The sequence below is a fragment of the Schistocerca gregaria genome, chromosome 1 (genome assembly GCF_023897955.1).
Source record: "Schistocerca gregaria isolate iqSchGreg1 chromosome 1, iqSchGreg1.2, whole genome shotgun sequence".
NCBI classification, from domain to species: domain Eukaryota; kingdom Metazoa; phylum Arthropoda; class Insecta; order Orthoptera; family Acrididae; genus Schistocerca; species Schistocerca gregaria.
In genome coordinates, this window is record NC_064920.1 from 309,682,456 (window position 1) to 309,707,841 (window position 25,386).

At 42.4% G+C, this 25,386-nt stretch overlaps 1 protein-coding gene across 1 annotated transcript in view; it reads right to left on the minus strand.

The window, feature by feature from the left end:
• The window catches only part of LOC126344954 (glucose dehydrogenase [FAD, quinone]-like), a 125,049-nt gene extending 99,872 nt beyond the window's left edge, over positions 1-25,177 (minus strand). Inside the window, exon 1 of the mRNA XM_050002067.1 lies at positions 25,078-25,177. Coding sequence (XP_049858024.1) covers positions 25,078-25,177 — 100 coding nt within the window. The remainder of the gene's footprint in view (positions 1-25,077) is intronic.
• Positions 25,178-25,386: the final 209 nt, after the last annotated feature.

A 25,386-nucleotide genomic window follows, 5' to 3' on the forward strand; every position in this document is an offset into this window, starting at 1 on the left:
CGGTTTCTGCCCCACATTCCATTGTTGCCAGATGTACACAAGATGTCTGCGATGATGTCATCCAAGATGGCGGCCTGTAGACTTAGCAACAGCGCATGACATCATCTAAAATGGCGGATTCTGGCGGGAGGTTTGAGTTTTGGCGGGAAGACAGGGCAATTGGGGTACCTCCACTAACCTTACCCTCCAAAAAAAATTGGTGGGAAATTCAAATTCCAGCAGGATAATGCGTCACACCACGAAAATAGCGGGGAAAGAGACCAATTGGGCTACCTCCTCTAACCTAACCCTCTCCCCAAGAAAAACGATGGGAAGTTAAAATTCCAACAGGATAATGCACCACACCGCTCTTATCTCTACTTGGACCGCCACCTCTGGCAGTAAACAAAGCTCACTTGCGTTTTCGCTACCAACATAAGAACAATTGCTGCGAACGTAGCTCACCACCACCACTAACCTGTCACCAGACCGCTACCTCTTCCTAGGGCCAGGTGGTGAAAGGACTCAGCCCACACTAGGCGGATGGAGAGAAGAAGGATTGTACTTTATTTATTTAGGAGCAATTTATTTAGGGATGGAGTGTATGTATCACAGAACACACGCTTGACATGCCCCACAGCATACAGACAGGCAAACTACTTCTACATAACTCATGTATAAAGCTCTACACACACTCTTGCTAATTGTAAACCGTCAAAAGTAACACATTGGACCACCTATAGACATGCAAACTACTCATAAGCAATGCAAAGCATTTACGTCCAGATAGTCAAACAACTCTTAAACTGTCAAAATAATAATCCATTTAAAAATTATGCAGGCTAATCGTCAGCTGTCGACATCATACACCAGCCTTTATTTACACAATTAGCACAATTAGAGGCATCACCACCTCGAAGTGTATTCGCCACTGAGCCCATAGCCCAACTGACTTAGTTCATATCGATGCCACTAGAGGACGCTACAATGCTGTCGTGCTTTGTCCCACTACTAATGGATAGAGCAACCAACCGTTATATTTTGAATGTGGTACTGAAATATTTTCACTATAAACGGAGAGGGCGGGCAATTATTCTGCTGTGCGTGCATTACCACACTGATATCCGCTATAATAAGGAATCTGACGTCCTAGCGAAGTAAGCTCCATCTAGAGAAACTTTTCTTGATTAGAAAATAACTTGAACAGATTGCTTGTGTGAAGTCAAAAACGACGGAAAACGGCGATGGCAAGGGATGTGGAATGTGTGTCAACAATCTAAAGATGTATACTGTGCGAAATTATAACCTCAAATTCCTGCAAGGCCGTGGTTTACGATGACACATTTATACAGATTTACGATTTCCGCCACCATTAGACATTCATTTGACATTCATTAACCATGCTTCGTTTCCTGTTCAACTGTGCAGTACCAACATTTATGATTCCCTTGCGATTCCGCTTCAGAAGTTAAGGTAAACCACATCTTGTTATCGTGTTCCACATTTGACATTGAACGATAGGAATTTCTGAAGACTTTGATGAGAATCAGTTACCTCCTTCCTCAAACAGCGTCTTCTCTTTTGGTTTCTCAAGACATTCGTCTGTCTAAACAGACTGTCAATTTTCTTAAGCGTGTAAGGAAAATCCGTAGAAGTCATCTATACGTATATTTGTATCACTAATCATTAAATTTAAGAAGTAGTGTGAATTGACAACATTAATGTTTAGTTTACTTATCATTTTATATGTTAAACACTTATTGTAGGGAAAATATTGCCGGCTTGAGCATTCAGTTTTGGAAATACTCATTTATGTATCTTTTCTGTAAAATTATGTATTTTATATAAAAATGTGTTCTTGATGGCTAAACAGCGTACAAACTCTAGACTCCAAATAAACCAAACAAACAAATAAACAAAAAATTAATCTTTCCAGATGGCCCGCTGGGAGACCGACTATCTTTACGTGTTTGTCTTGAACTTAGTAAACACGTTTAATATTACACCGCACATACACAATTTAAATGCAGCGGTATGAGGCGTTGGCTTGGGTTTTGGCGAATTCTGGTATTTTTTAGGGGTGCAAAGTTGGCTGATCGTCGACTCCCAGATCGGGACGATGAAAGTTTCCCCGGTGAACGACACGTAAAAAGACTTAACCTGGCTTCCCGAATGTTTTTCGGCACATGCCTCCCTGCCCGCTACTTTCCCTAACTGCATCAGCACCCATATTACTTCTGTGCGTAACCACTGCACCTTATATAGCACTTGCCTCCTTAAATATGTATTCCATTACGTTACAAACCATAGAATACTTTATTTGTAAGTGGTTAGTTCATGCCAAATGTTTCCAATAAATCACTGAGTTGGGAAACAGACTGGTTACTACAACCCATTTAAAACGTACTATAGTGGACATACAATCCTGAATGAAATATGAAACGAATGTGAACAGGAAATATGGAGAACCTGGCAATGAAACACACACTACTGGCCATTAAAATTGCTACACCACGAAGATGACGTGCTACAGAGGTGAAATTCAACCGACAGGACGAACATGCTGTGATATGCAAATTATTAGCTTTTCAGAACAATCACACAAAGTGCTGATATGAGGAAAGTTTCCAACCGATTTCTCATACACAAACAGCAGTTGACCGGCGTTGCCTGGTCAGACGTGTTGTGATGCCTCGTGTAAGGAGGAGAAATGCGTACCACCACGTTTCCGACTTTGATAAAGGTCGGATTGTATCCTATCGCGACTGCGGTTTATCGTATCGCGACATTGCTGCTCGCGTTGGTCGAGATCCAATGACAGTAAGCAGAATATGGACTCGGTGGGTTTAGGAGTGTAATACGGAAAGCAGTGCTGGATTCCAACGGCCTCGTAAGACATGCAGTCGAGATGACAGGCATCTTATCCGCATGTCTTTAACGCATCGTGCAGCCACGTATCGCTCCCTGAGTCCACAGATGGGGACAACAACAATCTGCATGAACAAAAAAAAAAAAAAATTCTGAGCACTATGAGACCTAACATCTATGGTCATCAGTCCCCTATGGCTTAGAATAACTTAGAACTACTTAAACCTAACTAACCTAAGGACATCACACAACACCCAGTCATCACGAGGCAGAGAAAATACCTGACCCCGCCGGGAATCGAACCCGGGAACCCGGGGGCGGGAAGCGCACGAACACGAGCTGCGGACTCTGCACGAACAATTGGACGACGTTTGCAGCAGCATGGACTATCAGCTTGGAGACCATGGCTGTGATTAGCCTTGACGCTGCATCACAGACTGGATTGCCTGCGATGGTGTACTCAACGGAGGACCTGGGTGCACGAATCGCACGTCATTTTTTCGGATGAATCCAGGTTCTGTTTACAGCATCATGATGGTCGCATCCGTGTTTGGCTACATCGCGGTGAACGCACACTGGAAGCATGCATTCGTCAGCGCCATACTGGCGTATCACCCGGCGTGATGGTATGGGGTGCCATTCGTTACACGTCTGTGACCTCTTTTTTGCATTGACGGCGCTTTGAACAGTGGACATTACATTTGAGATGTGTTACGACCCGTGGCTCTACCCTTCATTCGATCCCTGCGAAACCCTACATTTCAGCAGTATAATGCACGATCGAATGTTGCAGGTCCTGTACGAGCCTTTCTGGATACAGAAAATGTTCTACTGGTGCCATGGCCAGCACGTTCTTCAGATCTCTGACCCATTGGAACCGTCTGGTCAATGCTGGCCGAGCAACTGGCTCGTCACAATACGCCAGTCACTACTCTTAATGAACGGTGGTTACCTGTTGAAGCTGCATGGGCAGCTGTAACTGTACACGCCGTCCAAGCTCTATTTGACTCAATGCCCATTCGTATCAAGGCCGTTATTACGGCCAGAGGTGGTTGTTCTGGGTACTGAATTCTCAGGATCTATGCACCCAATTTGCGTGAAAATGTAATCACATGTCAGTTCTAGTATAATAATTTGTCCAATGAATACCCTTTTATGATCTGCATATCTTCTTGGTGTAGCAATTTTAATGGCTAGTGGTGTATTTTGATAATAAAATGTGTTAACCATTACAGATTGACACAAACACATGACAGAATCTATATTGTCGAGTGACTGGCTGATAAAAACAAATATTCTCTGGCTGCTCATAGAGAAAGAATCTCCCAGGACGCACTACCAGAGCAAGAAGAGACGCGTATTACGTGAAGTAACAAACTCTGTTCTACAGAAGCACAAGGCTTAGTCAAAGAAAAAGATTACTACTTTCTGAAGTGAAGAAACGCGAGTCAAGCTTTGAGCAGGTGACTTCTGGTGGCTGAGCAGCAATGGTGACACAGCGCAGCCCGTGTGTGATGGCGCTATCCGGTGTCTTTTCACCGGATGGGAAGACACTCAGCGTTTTAATTGCAGAGCGTGGAGGAGGCAGCAGTGACGGACATTAGCAAGGCTACCAACTCAAAGGAACAGCGAATAATGAGCTATCTCGACTCCTCCAAGAACCTAACAAAACAGAATTCCCCTGTGAAGTGTTCTCTTTCCGTAGCTCTTCTTTGCCGCGGCTTTCTCTGAAGAGCTTTTCGGATGTACGTTCTCCAGCTAGCGGAGTGTGGCATTACAAACTTTATTCATGCTTCAAGAAATTCCCGCGTAAACACATTGTGATCGTTTCGCGGTTGGCTTGCACGTGTGTTTGAACGTGGGAAAGTTCCTTCTACAACGACTCCGCTCCCATTGATTCACATCTTCGATGTAGGCGTTGTGCACCCCCGCCTTCGTATCCGGTGATGGGCGCCTGTGTTTCCGATTCGAAGCTTAGGGCTAAACTGTTTAGAGAGGTCAGTCAAACCAAGAGAGGTCAAGACAACTGGAGGCAAACAGCTAACGTAAAATTCTTAAGCTGACCTATCCTTACACCAACGGCAATCCTTCTTCACACACAAAGCGATGCGGAATTACCAGTTGTTGAAACCAAAATACACGCACCTAGCACCACTCGCACAATAAATCACTTCTATGTTTCCTATCACATGTACAGGATGTTACGTGCGTAACAGCAGATATTTTATTCATTGGTACCTTAATATGGACTGAGTCCAGTGTGTTACTTGTTTTTCTCTCTGTCTAACAATCATCCCGCCAACACGCCACATAATTTACTACCTGATGTTTTCTGCACAGTCGTAACTGCACCACTACGTGGACTTCGCCTACCAGTATAAACTAATTATTTTACTTCCGCAAGCCCATACTTCACCACCTGCCCTACTGCCCAGAGGAAAATAAATATTTATGACTTATTCTAGCCACCATGTGCTTGAAGGTATGGACCAACCTACAAACACCCTACATCTAATAGCTATAATTATTAGTCTGAAAATGAAGTTAATATTGATGTAGTATTGTTCAGTGCACTGTCCTCAGCCACCAATAAAAATATCTAACACCCTGAACACACAGTGATTCAGCTGCCCCTACCACTGTCGTTTTATGCAACCCGCAATGTTAATTCTGGCCGTCAAAAACCACAAACGAAATTTTTGTATTCTCACGCTCGCTGCGCGCAAAATATTAGTTCTTCAGAAAAAAATGAATAGAATCTTTTTTATAGGAATTTTAATGTTGTTAAATTTCGTACCGGGATACGTTTTCGCTAGAGGCCATAGTTTTCAAGTTATTAAAAAAAAAGTACAAAACTCACCTTCAAACGCACCCTCACTCTCCCTTTAACCCCCCCCCCCCTCACAGGTGAGAATTTCTAGTATTCGTTCATGGCATTCCCTCCAACCACTGTACAAAAATTTGCGACTGCACAAATTATTTTCCGAATAGCCCGCATCTCGTGGTCGTGCGGTAGCGTTCTCGCTTCCCACGCCCGGGTTCGATTGCTGGCGGGGTCAGGGATTTTCTCTGCCTTGTGATGGCTGGGTGTTGTGTGATGTCCTTAGCTTAGTTAGGTTTAAGTAGTTCTAAGTTCTAGGGGACTGATGACCATAGATGTTAAGTCCCATAGTGCTCAGAGCCATTTGAACCTTTTTTTTCCAGAATTCAATCCTTTTTGGTCTTCATTGACTGGTGTTCTTACGCCACCGGCTTAGTAGAGCACTTACAGGTTGTAGTACTGACGTTTCTGTAAAGTTTACCTAACGACACTATGAATTTGAACGACGTAAAATACACGATTGCATCTCGGTATTCGTCAGCTGTTCCGGCTACGGAACTAATGTGCTTGCAAGAATTAAATCTGAATCGAGCTGTCAATGTAATTAGTTTCAACGTAACGTTTACATAAGTCGTTTTTCTTTCATAACCCTCAGGGGAACGTTCAAAATGATATAGCCCGATGAATGGCGAACGAAGAGTCGAATATTGGGAATAGTTCGTGTAATCGAAAATTGTTATACAGGGAGGAGAAGTGCCACGAACAACGTACAAGACATCGCGACTCCTGAGGGATCAATGTCGGGGTGGACGTGCGTTTGAAGGTCAATTTCGTTTGTTTCTCTTAAATAACTCGAAAATCGTGGCCTCCAGCGAAAACATATCACTGTACAAAATTTAACCACATTAAATTTCCTACAAAAAGGCAGAATGTGATAGTAAAAAGATCATAATGAATCAATAATGTCCACAGAAAGCATGTATTTTTCACATTATTTTGTTAATAAAATACAGTTGTCAGGATCCTCTTTCTTAAATTTTATTTTAAGGTCGTCTGGAAATAAAGTCTGTTTGTCTGAGAAAAAAATTAAAAAAAAGAACGTCCCCCATTAGTCGTAAAGAAAGAAAGAGCCAAACCGCTGAACTGTCACATAGTTTTATCTACACAGATACCTTGTATGAAGCAGTACAACTGCTGTTTAAATTTCAGTCATCATGAGAACGATAGACTCGTTATTGAACTGACAATATTTTTCATGTCTGTCTAATTAATGGCACAATAGAACATTCAATATGAAATATAAACAAGATACTGCAGGGTGAGCAATATTCTAAGATTGTTTCGTTCACCATCGCAATGCAGCCGCGTGGGGTTGTCGTGCGGGCTTAGGCGCCTTGCCAGGGTTCGCGTGGCTCTCCCCGTCGGAGATTCGAGTCCTCCCTCGAGCATGGGTGTATGTATGTTGTCTTTAAAAAAAAAATTGTTTCACTTAGATAAAATTGTGTAAGCCTAGGGACCAATGACTTCAGCAGTTTGGTCCCATAGGAACCTACCACCAACACCACCATCGCAATGCGTGCTGCATTTAAAAATGGCAGAGGTTCACTGTTGGGCGGTGTCTCGGAGCTGCAGTGGTAAATGAATTATTGTGTGTCTACGAGCTCTCTACGAGCTCCCACACTAGCATCTAAACACGGTGCGAAGTATTGTGGTCACAACATACACTACTGGCCATTAAAAGAAGAAATGCAGATGACAAACTAGTATTCATAGGACAAACATATTATACTAGAACTGACATGTGATTACATTTTCACGCAGTTTGGGTGCATATATCCTGAGAAATCGCTACTCAGAACAACCACCTCTGGCCGTAATAACGGCCGTGATACACCTGGGCATTGAGTCAAACAGAGCTTGGATGGCGTATACAGGTACAGCTGCCCATGCAACTTGAACACATATCACAGTTTCATCAAGAGTAGTGACTGGCGTAATGTGACGAGCCAGTTGCTCGGCCACCATTGGCCAGACGTTTTCAATTGGTGAGGGATCTGGAGAATGTGGTGGCGAGGGCATCAGTCAAACATTTTCTGTATCCAGAAAGGTCCGTTCAGGACCTGCAACATGCGGTCGTGCATTATCCTGCTGAAATGTCGGGTTTCGCAGGGATCGAATGAAGGGTGGAGCCATAGGGGCGTAACACATCTGAAATGTAACGTCCACTGTACAAATTCCCGTGAATGTGAACAAGAGGTGACCGAAACGTGTAACCAATGGCACCACATACCATCACGCCGGGTGGTACGCCAGTAAGGCCATGACGAATCCACGTTACCAATGTTCATTCACCGCAATGTCGCCAAACACGGATGTTACCATCATGGTGCTGTAAACAGAACATGGATTTATCCGAAAAAATTACATTTTGCCATTCGTGCACCCAGGTTCGTCGTTGAGTACACCATCGCAATCGCTCCTGTCTGTGATGCAGCGTCAAGGGTAACCGCAGCCATGGTCTCCGAGCTGATAGTCCATGCTGCTGCAAACGTCGTCGAAGTGGTTGTGCAGATGGTTGTTTTGCAAACGTCCCCATCTGTTGACTGAGGGATCTAGACGTGGCTGCACGATCCGTTGCGTATAAGATGCCTATCATCTCGACTGCTAGTGATACGAGACCTTTGGGATCCAGCACAGTGTTCCGTATTACTCTCCTGAATCCACCGATTCCATATTGTGATAATAGTCATTGGATCTCGACCAACGCGAGCAGCAATGTCGCGATACGATAAACCGCAATCGCAATAGCCTACAATCCGACCTTTATCAAAGTCGGAAACATGATGGTACGCATATCTCCTCCTTACACGAGGCATCACAACAATGTTTCACCAGGCAACACGGTCAACTGCTGTCTCTGTATAAGAAATCGGTTGGAAAATTTCCTCATGTCATCACGTTATAGGTGTCGCCACCGGCGCCAACCTTGTGTGAATGCTCTGTAAAGCTAATCATTTGCACATCACAGCATCTTCTTCTTGTCGGTTAAATTTCGCGTCTGTAGCACATCATCTTCGTGGTGTAGCAATTTTAATGGGCAGTAGTGTAAATGATACTGTCAGAGTGTTTCGTCCACTTCAAAGTCAGAGCTATACAAGTTGTATTCCACTTACATTATTTTATACCGTTAAATTTACTTATCCCTAAAGCATCATACTCTTTTTCACTGCGACTGCATTCGGAGGCACGTACATGCCTCAACAAAACTGGAAATATTTCGTTTATTTATTTATTACAAAATGGTTCAAATGGCTCTGAGCACTGTGGGACTTAACATCTGTGGTCATCAGTCCCCTAGAACTTAAAACTACTTAAACCTAACTGATCTAAGGACATCACACAACACCCAGTCATCACGAGGTAGAGAAAATCCCTGACCCCGCCGGGAATGGAACCCGGGAACCCGGGCGTGGGAAGCGAGGTCGCTACCGCACGACCACGAGCTGCGGACTAGGTGGTGCACTCTGAGTCACATGTGTTTGACATGAATTAAGAACTTCACGAACCAATGACTAAAGAAAGGATGCCGTTAAAGTGTTATTACAAAGACAGCAAGACAAATGTTCGTAAATCGCCAGTATTGTCTCATAAAGAGTTACACACAAAATACAATCTGTGAAATATTTGTCCGCTGCCTCATAGTCGATGGACTTCCAGGATTGGATCTGAATTATCCTTCCACGTTAGTTTTGTGTGCACATGTAACTTTGATGCAAAATCCGTCCTCATTAAATGACATTGCGTTGGAAAATTGCATTTTCGGCTGAAAGAAGGTTATGTTACGAGTAGATTGCAGTTTCTCTTACGCTTTGGTAAACCGGCTTTATTCTACCTTTGCCTCTACTGCAGCAGTGTTCACACCCTTGCTGCCTCACTAGCTGTAACAGTTTTAACTTTCAACGGCTTCTTGAGACCACATGCAATGACAGAAAATGTGGTCTCAAAAGGCCGCTGAAAGTTAAACCTGTTACAGCTAGTGAGGCACCAAGGATGTGAACACTGCTGTAGTAGAGGCAAACGTAGAATAAAGCTGGTTTACCAAAACTGTAATTGTTACTCGTAGCTTATGGAATCTCCCTGGATGTTCACGTTTTGCAATCAATGCCATGTTCTTCTCTCTTCATTCCGCTGTTTTGGGGATATTGCCAATGACAGCGATCTCAAGAAAAATATATCCTAAATCTATAATCATAAAAAAATGTATTGCGTACTCATAAAGTTGATAGTATAAACGCTGGAGGTGCTCCAGAAAAATGAATCACGCCTGGTGATAAGTTTAGTTTTCAGTACACTTAGGGCAGAAAAACACAAATAATGGTGTTAGTTCTTGATATATGACGTTCAGTTTGCAGTCAGTGCATCTGAATATTAATATTAACTACGCCCCAGTCCCCAAATCTAGTATGAGAAATGCGGATAATACTCAATGAGATATAATTTTGGTATTCCGACCATAGGCAGTTAAGCTTTTGAGTCTGAATCTGTAGTCACTTCGTAACCCACTCAGGGATGACATCGTCTAGCAGTATAGCTTAATCTTGATTAGAACGCTAGGTATATGTAACAATTCTGTGAACGAAAAGTTACTTCCTGGAGGTCACAGAATTATCCTACTAAGTTCACTTGTTCTGTTAGTATCACTATCATTAAATAATCCGTGGATTTGCACAAAAGTGTGAAATAAGTTCATCGATTTACCGTTTTGATTCCAGTAAAGTCGTCCCACGTGAGAAGTGCAACTAACCTCGTCTTTTACATTGCGATTTAGCGGTAGTAGCCACAGCTGGGGCAATAAGGGTGACAACCTATATTGTAGGTCTTGGCTAGCTCTGAGGCAATTTGGTTGCCTGTAAAACAAACGCTGGTTTGGCTAGTGTTTCCAGCCTCAATGAAGGCAATATATTTGTCAGGTTTTGTTACAGAGCTACAGGCACCCAGATAAACAAGGAAATCTTATTTATTTTATTTATGAACTGCCACATTTCTATAACTCCTGACAGCAAGTGAACACAGACCGTTTTGAAGCTCAGTGTGACTAATATCTTGCTAATTCGTGTCTGTATAGGTTCAACCACTGTTACAGTTGCTTTATCTTCTGTTACAATAGACTTTCGGTGTATGGTTTCCATGGTAAGCAGCATTTCATTTGTATTATTTCAGTGTATAATCTAACAGCATTTTCTATGACTTTACATCGAAGACAACTTAATCAACAGACTATTCTCTCACAATATCTGAAACAGTCTGGCGGCAACCAGGTAGTTTATCGATTCTACGCCTACAAAATTATACTAGATCTGAATTAAATATGTAGTCAAACCTTGAAGTGAATTTGCATCTAGTAAGGTAATGTGTTCGATAATGAGCGAGAATGGTAAAAATTTCAGTGCATAATACCAGAAGAATAACTGTGTGAGGGATGACTTTTAAGAGAAAGTCCTGGTTAGTTTTGATTGTGAAAAAACTTTACCTTATACACTGAAGCACCAATGAAACTATGTAAACAGGCAGAATACTGCATTGCGGTTGGCAACGCCTATGTAAGACAACAAGTGTGTGGCGCAGTGTTTAGATCGGTTACTGCTGCTACAATGGCAGATTATCAAGATTTAAATGAAGAATGAGATTTTCACTCTGCAGCGGAGTGTGCGCTGATATGAAACTTCCTGGCAGATTAAAACTGTGTGCCCGACCGAGACTCGAACTCGGGACCTTTGCCTTTCGCGGGCAAGTGCTCTACCAACTGAGCTACCGAAGCACGACTCACGGCCGCTACTCACAGCTTTACTTCTGCCAGTATCCGTCTCCTACCTTCCAAACTTTACAGAAGCTCTTCTGCGAAACATGCAGAACTAGCACTCCTGAAAGAAAGGATACTGTGGAGACATGGCTTAGCCACAGCCTGGGGGATGTTCCCAGAATGAGATTTTCACTCTGCAGTGGAGTGTGCGCTGATATGAAACTTCCTGGCAGATTAAAACTGTGTGCCCGACCGAGACTCGAACTCGGGACCTTTGCCTTTCGCGGGCAAGTGCTCTAGCAACTGAGCTACCGAAGCACGACTCACGGCCGGTACTCACAGCTTTACTTCTGCCAGTATCCGTCTCCTACCTTCCAAACTTTACAGAAGCTCTTCTGCGAAACATGCAGAACTAGTTTGGAAGGTAGGAGACGGATACTGGCAGAAGTAAAGCTGTGAGTACCGGCCGTGAGTCGTGCTTCGGTAGCTCAGTTGGTAGAGCACTTGCCCGCGAAAGGCAAAGGTCCCGAGTTCGAGTCTCGGTCGGGCACACAGTTTTAATCTGCCGGGAAGTTTCAAGATTTAAGTGAATTTGAACGTGGTGTTATCGTCGGCGCACGAACAATGGGACACATCATCCCCGAGGTAGCGATGAAGTGTGGATATTCACGCACGACTATTTCACGAGTATACCGTGAATATCAGAAATCCGGTGAAACATCCAATCTCCGACATCACTGCTGCCAGAAAAATATCATACAAGAACTGGTCCAACTACCACTGAGCAGAATCATTCTAAGTGACAGAAGTGCAAACATTCCGTAGATTGCTGCAGATTTCAGTGCTGGACCATCAACAAGTGTCGTCGTGGGAACCATCCAACCAAAGGTCATCGATATGGAGTTCGGAGCCGAAGACGCATTCGTGTACCCTTGATGACAGCATGATACAAAGCTTCACGCCTGACCTGGGACCGTCGACACCGATATTGGACGGTTGACGACTGGGAACATGGTGCCTGGTCGGGCGATTCTCATTTGAAATTGTATCGAGCGGATGGACGTGCTCGGGTAAGGAGACAACCTAATGAATCCATGGAACTGCAAGTCAGCAGGGGACCGTTTCAAGCTGGTGGAGGCTCTGTAATGGGGCGTGTGCAGTTGGAGTGATATGGAACCCCTGATATGTCTATACACCACTCTGACAGGCAACACGTACGTAACCATCTTGTCTGATCACCAGTATCCATTCATGTCCGTTGCGCATTCCGACGGACCTCGGCAATTCCAGCAGGACAGTGCGACATCCCAAACATCCAAAATCGCTACAGAGTGACTTCAGGAACACTCTTTTGAGTTTACACTTCCGATGGCCACCAAACTCACCAGTATTGAGCTTATCTGGGATGCCTCGCAACGTGCTGTTGAGAAGAGATCTCCATCCCCTCCTATTCTTACGGATTTGTGGACAGCCTTGCAGGATTCATGGTGTCAGTTCCCTCCAGTAATACTTCAGGAATTGGTCGAGTCCATGCCACGTCGTGTTGCGGCGCTTCTGTGTGTTCGCGGGGATGCGAGACGATATTAAGCAGGTATAACAGTTTCTTTGGCTCTTATTAAGTGTAGTAGCAACAGGTGATGCGGTGTTGAAGACAGTTTTTCTTACATTAAGACCAAAAGGTGTAGTTGTAGGCAACAAATAGCAGCTGTGATAGGTACATTCTTGCAAACGGATTCGTAGTGCACAACAGTCTTTTTGAGGCATCAGATACAAAATTTTATGTTCAGATTGCCCTTTTCCCACGTATATGTCATTTTTAGGGCTCAGCATTTTCTGTCCTCTTAAGATATTAACATTGAGACATCAACATATCACCAGCAACAATACTACATAGGAATTTTCAATGAGTGAACAGATGATGTTCAAGCAATAATGCAGTAATAATCACTGCTTTGAATTTTGTTGCTCTGAGTTAGCGCGTCCAGGCTTCTGAACCTTTCTGTTGAATGGAAATGTCGTACGACGTTCGAATCGTCGCAGTTTACCACATATATTACCGAGACTTTCTGAACGTGGAAAAATCATTCATGCCAGAACGATCTTCCTTGAAACAAGAAAACCTTTTTCCGACCAGTTTCCCCAAAAGCACTCACCCCACAAACAGCACAAAGGCTCCGAGCTCCCTCTGCTTCCTACACCTCTCCATTAAACATTTAGCGAACAATGTGTCTCAAATGTTACACCTTTCTCCACTTGCGACTCTTTTTTACAACTCTTGAACAACGTTCGTAAGTCGCAAGCATTAAACATCCAATTTGTAACAGCAAGATAAATATTGGGACTGCAAATAGTAAACTGGCAGTTGATAACACACTGGTAGCGCCGCGTCGCGTTCGTGTGTTCGGACGACGCCTGGCATTAGGCAGCGGGTGGGATAAGGTCGGCAGGCGGTCGCCGGTGGGCACTATAGAGCGAGGAAACTATCGAGTGTGAACTTTTCCCATCTTGACGCAGCCACGAGCCGTTCGATGGAATTATTTCTGGACGTTTTTGCTATTACTGGTGTGTTGACATGAATTATCTATCAGGTTCCCTGAGGTAGAACACTAGCAGGCACCCGAAAGATGATTTAGAAACGCAAGCCGTCGAGGGGTCTCGAAGTCGCCCTACTTCATACCTGCAATGGGTTTACTACTTCAATTTTTTCGTCATTGTTCTCGTTGTTTGGTCTTGGCAGACGTGACATTACTCCCTTTCAATTTCATCGTTGAACATATCACTCAAGATTTATTTTTATTTTTATTTATTTTTTATTACGAAGGGCAGCCAGCCATGTTACAGAACACACTGAGCTTCCATGGCGACAACACTATAACACGATATTGGGGTGCAGCAGCTCGTTAAGAATGACAACGTTTCCTAGACACACTTCCGCGTTGTTACGGTGTACATATGACCAGACTGAGGATTCTGAGAAGCGGCCGGATGTGTTGCCCCCTAAGTCGACTACTCACACTTTGCGAACATATGTCACTCATAATACTGATACAACGATGCTGTACACACATATACAGGTTATCTATAATTAAATTTCCAGTTTCAAAAAACTGTAGGAAGGATACTGTTGCTCAGAATGACATCAAATTTAATAGAGGGCGCTGTAAGCGTCAGAATATGAGCCTGAACAGATGTGCAGCACACTGCTGTTCCCCAGTTTGCGTCTGCGAAGCCCAACATAACGGTCTCCACGAAAAACTGCGCGCTTCTGGTAAAGCTCGTTTACAAGAACGGTGACTGTGCGCCAGTAGCCCTGCAGAAGTCCCGGGCATTCAAGCGTATGAAAAAGGCAATGGTTCGAGATTTGGTAAGGGTCTGGAGAAAATGATTACAGAGTTCGAAAAGGCAAGTTCTTCTGAAGTGCAATGTGGCAGAGGGAGAAAAGCAGTTGATCCGACGTCTGCCGAAGATGTGACAACACCATTTCAGTAGGGGTTGAGAGGCGGTGTGCAAACATGCAGTGCATAGGGAAATGCACAAACGTTCGACATGCCTGTGAGCATGTTACATAAAAGCCGACTAAACATCCTGAATCGCTATCCGTACAAAATAACCCATGTTCAGGAGTTGTTTCCTGTTGCTCTGCGATCAAGACAAACGTTTGCTCTGGGATTTCTTGCTCGCATGGAAGTGCACAATGAATGGACGTAGAACATTCCGTGGACACAAGAAGCTCATTTTAATCTTCAAGGAGGTGTCAATACACAGAAGTGCAGAATACGATATGGGTAACGGAAAATTCGAACACGCATCAACCGACATGAATTCGATGCGTGGGTAGGATCACTTTTATAGAGATGTTCTCCCCCGCGCATTGCTGTTGCAGAGGTCCTTCGGAAATTCTAGAATTATCAGGCGTCATTTCCCTACAGCATGTCCATTCAGATTCGCTAATGGTAATCTGTGTGACTTCTGGCTGTGGGGTTATCTGAAAAATGTTGTGTTCAGTGCTCCAATTACGAAGGTAGCTGAACTGAAGGAAATCATTGCGCAATGCATTCTGAACGTGGACCCTAAGGAATTCCGGTCTGTTGTGGAATATGCTGTTTCTCGATTCAACTTGTAGAAGAAGCCGATGGACAGCATATTGAACATGTCTTGCACCAGTCTCATGACAATTAAAAACCGATGTTATTTTGATTTTTATGCTGTTTTTCATCCCAGGACAATTAAAACCCTATATGAACTCGCTTTTTATGCAGTTTTGAATCTCAGGACAATTATAAACCAATTTTGTTTCCAACCGATGTGGTCTGGCCTTGCTGTGGTGGATGGGCTTACCTAACTAACAGCGTCGCTACTGTTGACTGCCGAACTTGTGCAATTACTCACATTGAACAGTACGGATGGTGTAATGTGCAATTCAGACCATAGACGCTATAATGCGATTCAAGTGTCATTTGTAGCCGACTCCATTTTCGTTATGAGACTTACAGCGCCATGTATTGGTAATATTTTTCGTTATTTTTTTAATTTTAATGGCGTTTACCCTCACATTAATAACATGCTGTTCAAATGTGATGTCATTCCGAGCTGTAGTTCTCTTTCTACAGCGGTTTGAAGCTGGAACTTTAATTATGAACATCTTGCATATTGAAGCTACAAGATAGAAATTAGCGTTGGCAACTACGTGAAGAATATTTCTGAACTGATGCTCAGGCTCAGCACTACGTTTATCCATTTTATAAAATATGTAACGGTGCTTCCATCTGTAGATTGCAAGCCACTGGTGCCGAATAATAGAAAGCGTTTTGAGCGTGAAAACTGTATCATTTAATTCGGAATGCAGCTGGTGGTCAGTTGTTTTATGTAGCGAGTAATCCTCTCTGCGTGCATTTTGCATTTTCTGAATAAAATATACACTCCACAAATAAACATATCTGTGGAAACTTTTTTATATGACCGTGTATTTGCGTATAGAGCACCTAAAAACTCACATTTGTGTGTCTGTCTCACGCATCACGAAGCAAGAGTGACAGTAAATAATATGGAGTTTCGAAACTGATCCGAGAAAGGTCGGGAGACAGCATTTCGCTTTAGTTTCATGAAACTGGCTGAAACACTCTTTAGGTCAACTTTTTGGCTACGCTAGAGTTTAATTTTCTTCAATATTTCGTTTAATGCAACTATGTAACAAGTTTATTTTTTACAAACTGCAATTAAATGACATTGCAGTGTGATTGTGTGCCTGTGTGTTACGATGTACAATTTTGATATGTGTGTCCATATGTTTCATTTTTTAAATTATGAAGAAATCATTAATATAGGTTTTCAAAGAATGAATTAGTGGTTCTCTCCAAATACACTCGTCTTCAATTTCGGATAAAAAGTGTGTTCATTTCCTTACAAGAAATATTTCAATAGTAAAATTGTATACAGCATATGAATAGGAGAATTCTTGAAATTGATAGTGTATATACTGATGACAATTCGAAAAGGAAGCAACGTGTTTCTGAGCTTGATCAACTTTTATTCTTCGCATAATTGCTGAATTTGGAAACTAACAAATAGACATCTTAAAAACATTTCCCATACTTAGACTCCTTAAAGTCTAACGGTTTAATTTTGGCAGAAAATCATCATTGGGAAGACAGTACTGATTGAACTGAAACGCTCAGTGATAATTTTAATGTGATGTTCATCCACAGTCATCGTGTAGCCTCCTCTCGAAGGAGTTAGGCATTCTAAGTGCACCATCAGGGCTTTTCGATGTTTACATAAAAAAACGACGTACTGAAAGGAAATGATAAGTTATAGTTACGCAACATTTTTCCCATACATCACCGAGCTTTTTCACCGAGCTGTTCCCACCTTTCTGAAGCTCAGAAAACGACAGGCCAGAAGAGCATAAAACTAAATCGCTCATACGTAAAATGCTGACATTATAGATTTAATGGAGATGGTCATTTAAACGAAGCACCTTGTATCAAAATTTGAGTAGTGAACCAAGCGAAGAGGGTCGTGATTTGGAAATAAAGTACAGTACTTCCTTTGGGTTTAGCTGGCACAATGTCGTCGAAAGCAAGCGGCGCTCTCTCCCTTGTGCGGATACGCCGCTTAATGCCATGTCTCCCACGTGGCTACTGCTCGGACACTGCATTCAGCAAAAAAAAAAAAAAAAAAAAAAAAAAAAAAATGGTTCAAATGGCTCTGAGCACTGTGGGACTTAACTTCTAGGGTCATCAGTCCACTAAAACTTAGAACTACTTAAACCTAGCTAACCTAAGGACATCCCATACATCCATGCCCAAGGCAAGATTCGAATCTGCGAGAGTAGCGGTCGCGCGGTCCCAGACTGAAGTGCCTAGAACCGCTCGGTCATTGTAAAGAAAAAAACTTGAACATTAATTATTGCCTAACCGTCACCAAGAGAAAGACAGAAGAGGAATTTTCGTGTGCAAATAAACTGTACTTTCTCCAGGCAAAAGTTCTATCTATACGCATTGAAAAATTGTTACATGCACATATTCGCCAATAGAATTCGTCATAAGTAACCTATCGCAATTTGACAAGACTGCTAAGCCCCCCCCCCCCCCAGCGACAGAAATAGAAGAAAAAAATGATTTTTGTTACTTATTAGGCTTACTAAAGCTGTCAGAATTTCAGAGAGGAGTTCAGTAAGCAACGACGAGAATCTTTGAGGGTTTTCCCACTAATGTAATGTTTCTTAGGAAAGCAAATTTGAAATATAATCTGCATTTCTTCTAGACAGCTGCTTACATCCGATGGAAGAATATTCAGTTAAACATTAGTAGCACATGGAGTGTAATATTTTCTTCGACTTTATTTGGATTTCAAGTGTAGCATTAATTTCTGTTGAATTTAGGCCCCCGTGCTGTTTAGTTTTCTGTAAATGGCCGGCATGCAACCACAAACACAACCTAATCATGATCACATTGTTTGTAAATTGAGTCAGTATCAGTCTTGCTAGCTATATGTGTCACATGTAATAAACAAACAAACCTACCAATATAAACTGGCACTACTCAAAACATTTTCACTATCGGCGAAGTCATTATATAAAAAAAACAGAATTTATTTGCTTATTATTTTTTGTTTAGAAACTTGAGTGGAATTAAGTAGGAACAGTATTTAAAATTTCTACTTTCTTTATACATTTCTTCATGTGTATTTTGTACATGTGACAAGATTTTCTGGAAAGTTAGGTGTTATTACTTTATGGCTACTTCAGTATTTTCTTGAAGGACTATGTTGTGTACATGAAGACTAAACGAGCCAATGAAAATTTGTACCAAGTCCAGGATTCGAATGTAGATGTCCTGCGCACTAGGCAGATGTGCACAACTGCACAGACTACCCTAGCATGCCTCCCTCCTCGGGACCAAATTCCCATTTACGCTTCCGCTATGTTAGTCCGTGTAGCTGTGCCGTAATGTCCAGCACTTCGACCTAGTGAGCTCGAGACCCGAGTTCAAATTCTAGCCTCGGTACAAATTTTCATTCGTCGCTTGAGTCTGGGGGTGCCTATTTTTAAAAAAAACGCAGTTGATATCCGTTTGACCTATGGCAGCGCCATCTAGCGGGCCAACTGTAGCACCATCTGGTTTCCCCCTTCAAGCTACATGAGTTTCGTTCTTCGTAGATTTTTCGTTTGATGCTTATTCCGTGAGATGTATATGCTTGATGTTTTAGTTGGACCAATTTTTTCGCCTTGTGATAGATGGCGCTGTAATAGTCACAAACGTTGTACGAGGTATCACGTAACATTCCATCAGTGTGGACGGTATTTGCTCCGTGATACATCACCCGCATTAAAGTGGACCGTTTACCAATTGTGGAAAAGGTCGATATCGTGTTGATGTATGGCTATTGTGATCAAAATGCCCAACGGGCGTGTGCTATGTATGCTGCTAGGTATCCTGGACGACATCATCCAAGTGTCCGGACCGTTACGTTATTTAAGGAAACAGGAAGTGTTCAGCCACATGTGAAACGTCAACCACGACCTGCAGCAAATGATGATGCCCAAGTAGGTGTTTTAGCTGCTGTCGCGGCGAATCCACACATCTGTAGCAGACAAATTGCGCGACAATCGGGAATCTCACAAACGTCGGTGTTGAGAATGCTACATCAACATCGACTGCAACCGTACCATATTTCTGTGCACCAGGAATTGCATGGTAACGACTTTGGACGTCATGTACAGTTCTGACACTGGGCATAAGAGAAATTACAAGACGATGACAGGTTTTTTGCAGGCGTTCCATTTTGCGACGAAGCGTCATTCACCAACAGCGGTAACGTAAACCGGCATAATATGCACTACTGGGCAACGGAAAATCCACGATGGCTGCGACAAGTGGAACATCAGCGATCTTGGCGGGTTAATGTATGATGCTGCATTATGGGAGGAAGGATAATTGCCTCTCATTTTATCGATGGCACTCTATATGGTGCAATGTACGCTGATTTCCTACGGAATGTTCTACCGATGTTACTGCAAGATGTTTGATTGCATAACAGAGTGGCGATGTATTTCCAACATTTGGATGTCCGGCAAGTAGCTCGCGAGCGGTTGAAGAGGTATTGAAGAGAATATTTCATGACAGGTGGATTGGATATCGAAGCACCATACCATGGCCCGCACGTTTACCGGATCTGACGTCCCCATATTTCTTTCTGTGGAGAAACTTGAAGGATATTTGCTATCGTGATCCACCGACAACGCTTGACAACATGCGTCAGCGCATTGTCAATGCATGTGCGACCATTACGGAAGGCGAACTACTCGCTGTTGAGAGGAATGTCGATATACGTATTGCCAAATGCATTGAGGTTGACGGACATCATTTTGATCATTTACTGCATTAATGTGGTATTTACAGGTAATCACGCTGTAACAGCAAGCGTTCTCAGAAATGATAAGTACACAAAGGAACATGTATCACATTGTAAGAACCTAAAAAAAATGTTCAAACGTACCTACGTTCTGTATTTTAATTTAAAAAACCTACCTGTTAGCAACTGTTCGTTTAAAATTGTGAGCCATACGTTTGTGACTATTACAGTGCCATATATCACAAAGCGAAAAAATTGCTCCAACTAAAACGTTCATATTTCTTTACGTACTACACGAATATGTAATAAACAATGGTGGTTTCTATTTAGAAAACAGCAGTTGATATCGTTTTGACCTATGGCAGCTACATCTAGAGGGCCAACCTTAACGCCATCTGGTTTCCCCTTCAAGCTAGACGAGTTTCGTTATTTGTAGTTTCTTCGTTTGACGCTTATTTCGTGAGATATTTGGCCCAGCTATGATAAATGGACGACTCTGTATATCTGATTTGAGAGTGATTTGAGACTTGAAGCGGTCTCTCGAACCATATAGTTTCACTGGTAGGACTATGTTGTCACTTTGTCACTCAATGTGCACAATCAAAGTAATTTGGAACTCAAGGCAGTTGCGACTGGCGCATCTAACCTAGAGAAAAAGATGACTTAAAGGTCTTCTAATGAGGTAATGTGGCATTTCCTAGCAAATAGTTCCTCATATGGGAATCTGATATGACTTTTTAATTTCGTAACGCCATTCGTTAAGTTCTTGAACGCTGCAGTAAGTGCTGCTGTATAATGTTTAACGTCTCAGCAGCAAAGAAAATAATTAGGGAACACCGGCTATTATTTGCTCGTATAGTTAAGGTTCCGTTTGCTTAGCCTGCTCTAGGCGTGCCTTTAATATGATGCGATGATCGTCCGCACTTCGCTTCCGCATGTTAATGGATTTGGGCAATCAATGTTTCTTGGCTGCGCAGCCAGTATCGTTAATAGCTGTTATTTCACTGCATTTATCTGGCTAATTTAATACAGCTACTGTTATTGGTTTATTTATCCTTAGAAGAGTACATTCAGAGTTTGCGAGGAGATGGTTATTAAACTTCCCGTTAATGATCTATTAGCTTGATTTTATGTAGTAGAAATTCACTGTCGATCATCAAGATTCTCTGCTTGTTTTATTCGTGAATGTAAAGAGATTACCGTAACCATGGCAGTTACTGGTGTACTGGTCTCAGGGGTTCGTCCAGTCTTTCTCAGGAAAATAAGCTATAGCAAAAGACGGGTAGTACACGATATGTGCTACAAACCAGCGGGAAAAATAAGAATGACAGACCAAGAAATAATTATTCGCTGAAAGCCAGGGGCGTAGTCTTTCGCCGCGTCTGTTGAGTCTGTACATCGAGGAAGCAAAGACGGAAATAAAAGGAATGTTTAAAAGTGCGATTAAAATTCATGTGTATGGATATCCATGATAAAATTCATTGATGACATTACTAGCCTCAACGAAAGTGAGGGAGACTTTCAGAATATATTGAATGGAATGAACAGTCTAATGAGCATGTAACAGGGACTGAGAGTAAATCGAAGGAAGACGGAAATAATGAGATCAGAAATGAGATTAGCAATACACTCTACATCAAAGGTTTGGACCACGAAGCAGAAGAAATCAAGGCATTCTGATGCGTTGGAAGCAAAATAAAGCATAATAGACGAACCACGGAGGATACAAATAGTAGATTAGGGCAGTCAAAGAGGGCATTCCTGCCAAACATAGGCATTAATTTGAGGAAGAAATTTCTGATAACGTGCATTTGGAGCACAGTATGTATGGAAGTGAATCACGGATGAGGTGAAAACTGGAAAAAAAGGAATATCGATGCGTTTGAGATGTGCTGCTGAAGAAGGATATTGAAAATTAAATGGACTGATAATATGTGAAGGGATTCTCCGCAGAATCAGGCAGGAGAGGAACAAGTGAAAAGCCCTGACAGGAATGACGTCCATAGTACTTGAGGGAGTTGTAGAGGGTAAAAAATTGTAGGGAAAAGAGACAGTTGAGTACTCTGGATGCAGGTGCTATCAAGTGAAGAGGTTCGCAGAAGAGAGGAATTCGTGTCTGGTCGCAGCAGACCAGTCCGAAGAATGGTGACCTACACGTGTTGTGTGTGGCTACCACCTTTTGACAACTTCAAGGAATTCAGCCTTGAACCAGCTGTGACAAAACCTGTGCAACAGTACGAAGAATCTCAATACGAAATATGCAACCTGTTTACGAGCTTCCAGCATTCTGAAGTAGATGTGGGTGAGCAACTTCTTTTAAACCAATTCAAAGTTGCAAATTTTACTCTTTTATTCACACGATGATTAGTTTCTTCGGGCCGAGACCGATTTTAATCGAGTGAATAGAAAAGTAAAGCTTCCAACTTTGGACTGGTTTTTCGATATGCAGCCTGTGCCGAGGAATGAGTCTCTGGAAAATGAGTCCTAAAAACAGAAGTAATTTAACCATCTTAGTGAGTTTAAAACAAATTACGGAAAATAGGTCCCATGCAGAGGACATATTAGCAGAAATTATTATTTACCATGCTTTTTCTGAGGTCGGAGATGTTTAGAAAAAAGAACTAAAATTTCTGAACACAGTTTTTGAAATCTATCGAGGAGTACATGGGTACGTATTCTGCTGTAAACATAAAAGACTACATGTGAAATATCATATGCTTATTTACTTAAATATCAAGTAGTGAGTAACAGGTGAAAGCATTGAGAGGTAAAAAGAAACTAAAAGTTTAACACTCCACTGGTCGCGTCACTAGAAGAAACATTGGAGATAGCGTTGTATTTGCGAGATACAGGACCGTCCTTACACCATTACCTTCAATTAACCCCAGATGTTGGAGAGAATACGTAAACAAAACAAGAACAAACCAGTTATGTATTGAATATTAGCTACAGCACATACATAGAGGCTTATCTCACGAGGGGTCAGATAGATACTGCCTACAGGAAAATTAAAGAGACCTTTGGAGATAAGAGAACCACTTGTACGAACATCAAGAGTATATAGAGGGTCTATACATGGGCGATGTACTTGAGGACAATATTATGGAAATGGAAGATGATGTAGATGAAGATGAAGTGGGAGATACGATACTGCGCGAAGAGTTTGACAGAGCACTGAAAGACATGAGTCGAAACAAGGCCCCCGGAGTAGACAACATTCCATTGGAACTACTGACGGCCTTGGGAGAGCCAGTCCTGACAAAACTCTACCATCTGGTGAGCAAGATGTATGAAACAGGCGAAATACCCACAGACTTCAAGAAGAATATAATAATTCCAATCCCAAAAAAAAAGCAGGTGTTGACAGATGTGAAATTTCCGAACAATCAGTCTAATAAGCCATTGCTGCAAAATACTAACACGAATTCTTTACAGACGAATGGAAAAACTAGTAGAAGCCGGCGTCCGGGAAGATCAGTTTGGATTCCGTAGAAATACTGGAACACGTGAGGCAATACTGACCTTACGACTTATCTTAGAAGAAAGATTAAGGATAGACATACCTACGTTTCTAGCATTTGTAGACTTAGAGAAAGCTTTTGACAATGTTGACTGGAATACTCTCTTTCAAATTCTTCAGTCAGTATTGTACGGGCTTGGAAGATATATACTAGATGAAATTACACCTGCCTCTGAAGGCCTCTAACTTTTTGCCTATTTAACATCTTCTCCTACTCAATAACATTGTTGGCAGTTCAGTACAGATTTATGAAAAATGTCCCGAACAGTGGTAAGACGAACTACAGCTTTTCGCTGTTCTCGTATTTCTCTGTTGTTAAACCTCAGAACCCGAAGTAACAAACGTAACCGCATGAGACTCATGGTGAGCCGGAAAATCTCAATCCCGAATCCGTTGTTAGACCATAAATCCTCGAGGTTTAATTTCCCAGATTTTTAGAGTCCAGTAATATATAAAAGCCCAATTAATGCTTTCAACTCTGTTTCATCAGTAGGTTTGACGTCTCTTTCCCGTGAATAATGATCTTTCACGGAATCGATATATTGTTGTGTGGAACGTACAATGATGTCCAACATGTTGCCATCAAATAAACATGCCCACGTATCTAAAATTGTATATCCCGAGCTCTACCGATCGGGCCCGGGGTTTTCCTAAGTTGGTTATGTTTCCCCCTTTTCGATAAGGAGTTTTTTTTTCCAAGAAATGGAGTCGAAGACTTTTTTGCCCTTTTTGTCATGGCAAACAGAATTCACAGTCCTCTTCCCCCTCAGATGACACATTCGTGTCGATTTGCTCCGTTTCCGAAATGTCCCAACGTTAGTCGATTGTTTCCTCCGCATCCGTGTCACAGCCTTCTTCTGGTACATCGCACACTGTGTGGCGTAGGCTTGGTTTCTGGGAACCCGAGAAACTCGAAATGTCATTAGTACTCATGTCACATCCGCCATATGTTTTCGATGTCAGAAGGATTGTTGATATATTTTGGTCCAGTGTCCATATTGACCTGTAACAAATCGACGATAGTACATTATCATCCAGAAACATTCATAGATAGCCATAAACACAGTACATATATCAGGCGTAACAGATATAGTCGCGTTGCATCTATGAGATACCCGTACTTATTCGGCTACGGTATTGTATCGGCTGGTAAATGACTACAAATGAGAGACATGACTGTATAAACGGCTTACATCAAGCATCAGAATCGGAAAGCAGACACAATGCACTTACGTGATAATATAGTCGCGTGGTATCTCTGCGATACAAAACGGCCCACACCTATCAAACTGAAGCGGACAAGGCCACCGCAGAACTGACACTCGCCCTGCATCTAGGTAGAGGAATAGGAGAGGGGGAGTTTTGTCCGCATACGCGCGGGCTTGCAAGTACGAGAATACGTAGCTTTGTATCTGGGAAATCACACGCGACCACTGGAGTGTTAAAGAAAGTTCCATACCTGCTTCTCATTGACAAATCTTTTAATATTAAATCTTTGAACCATTGACACTTCTCGTTAACAAGAAGAGTCATATAGTACTG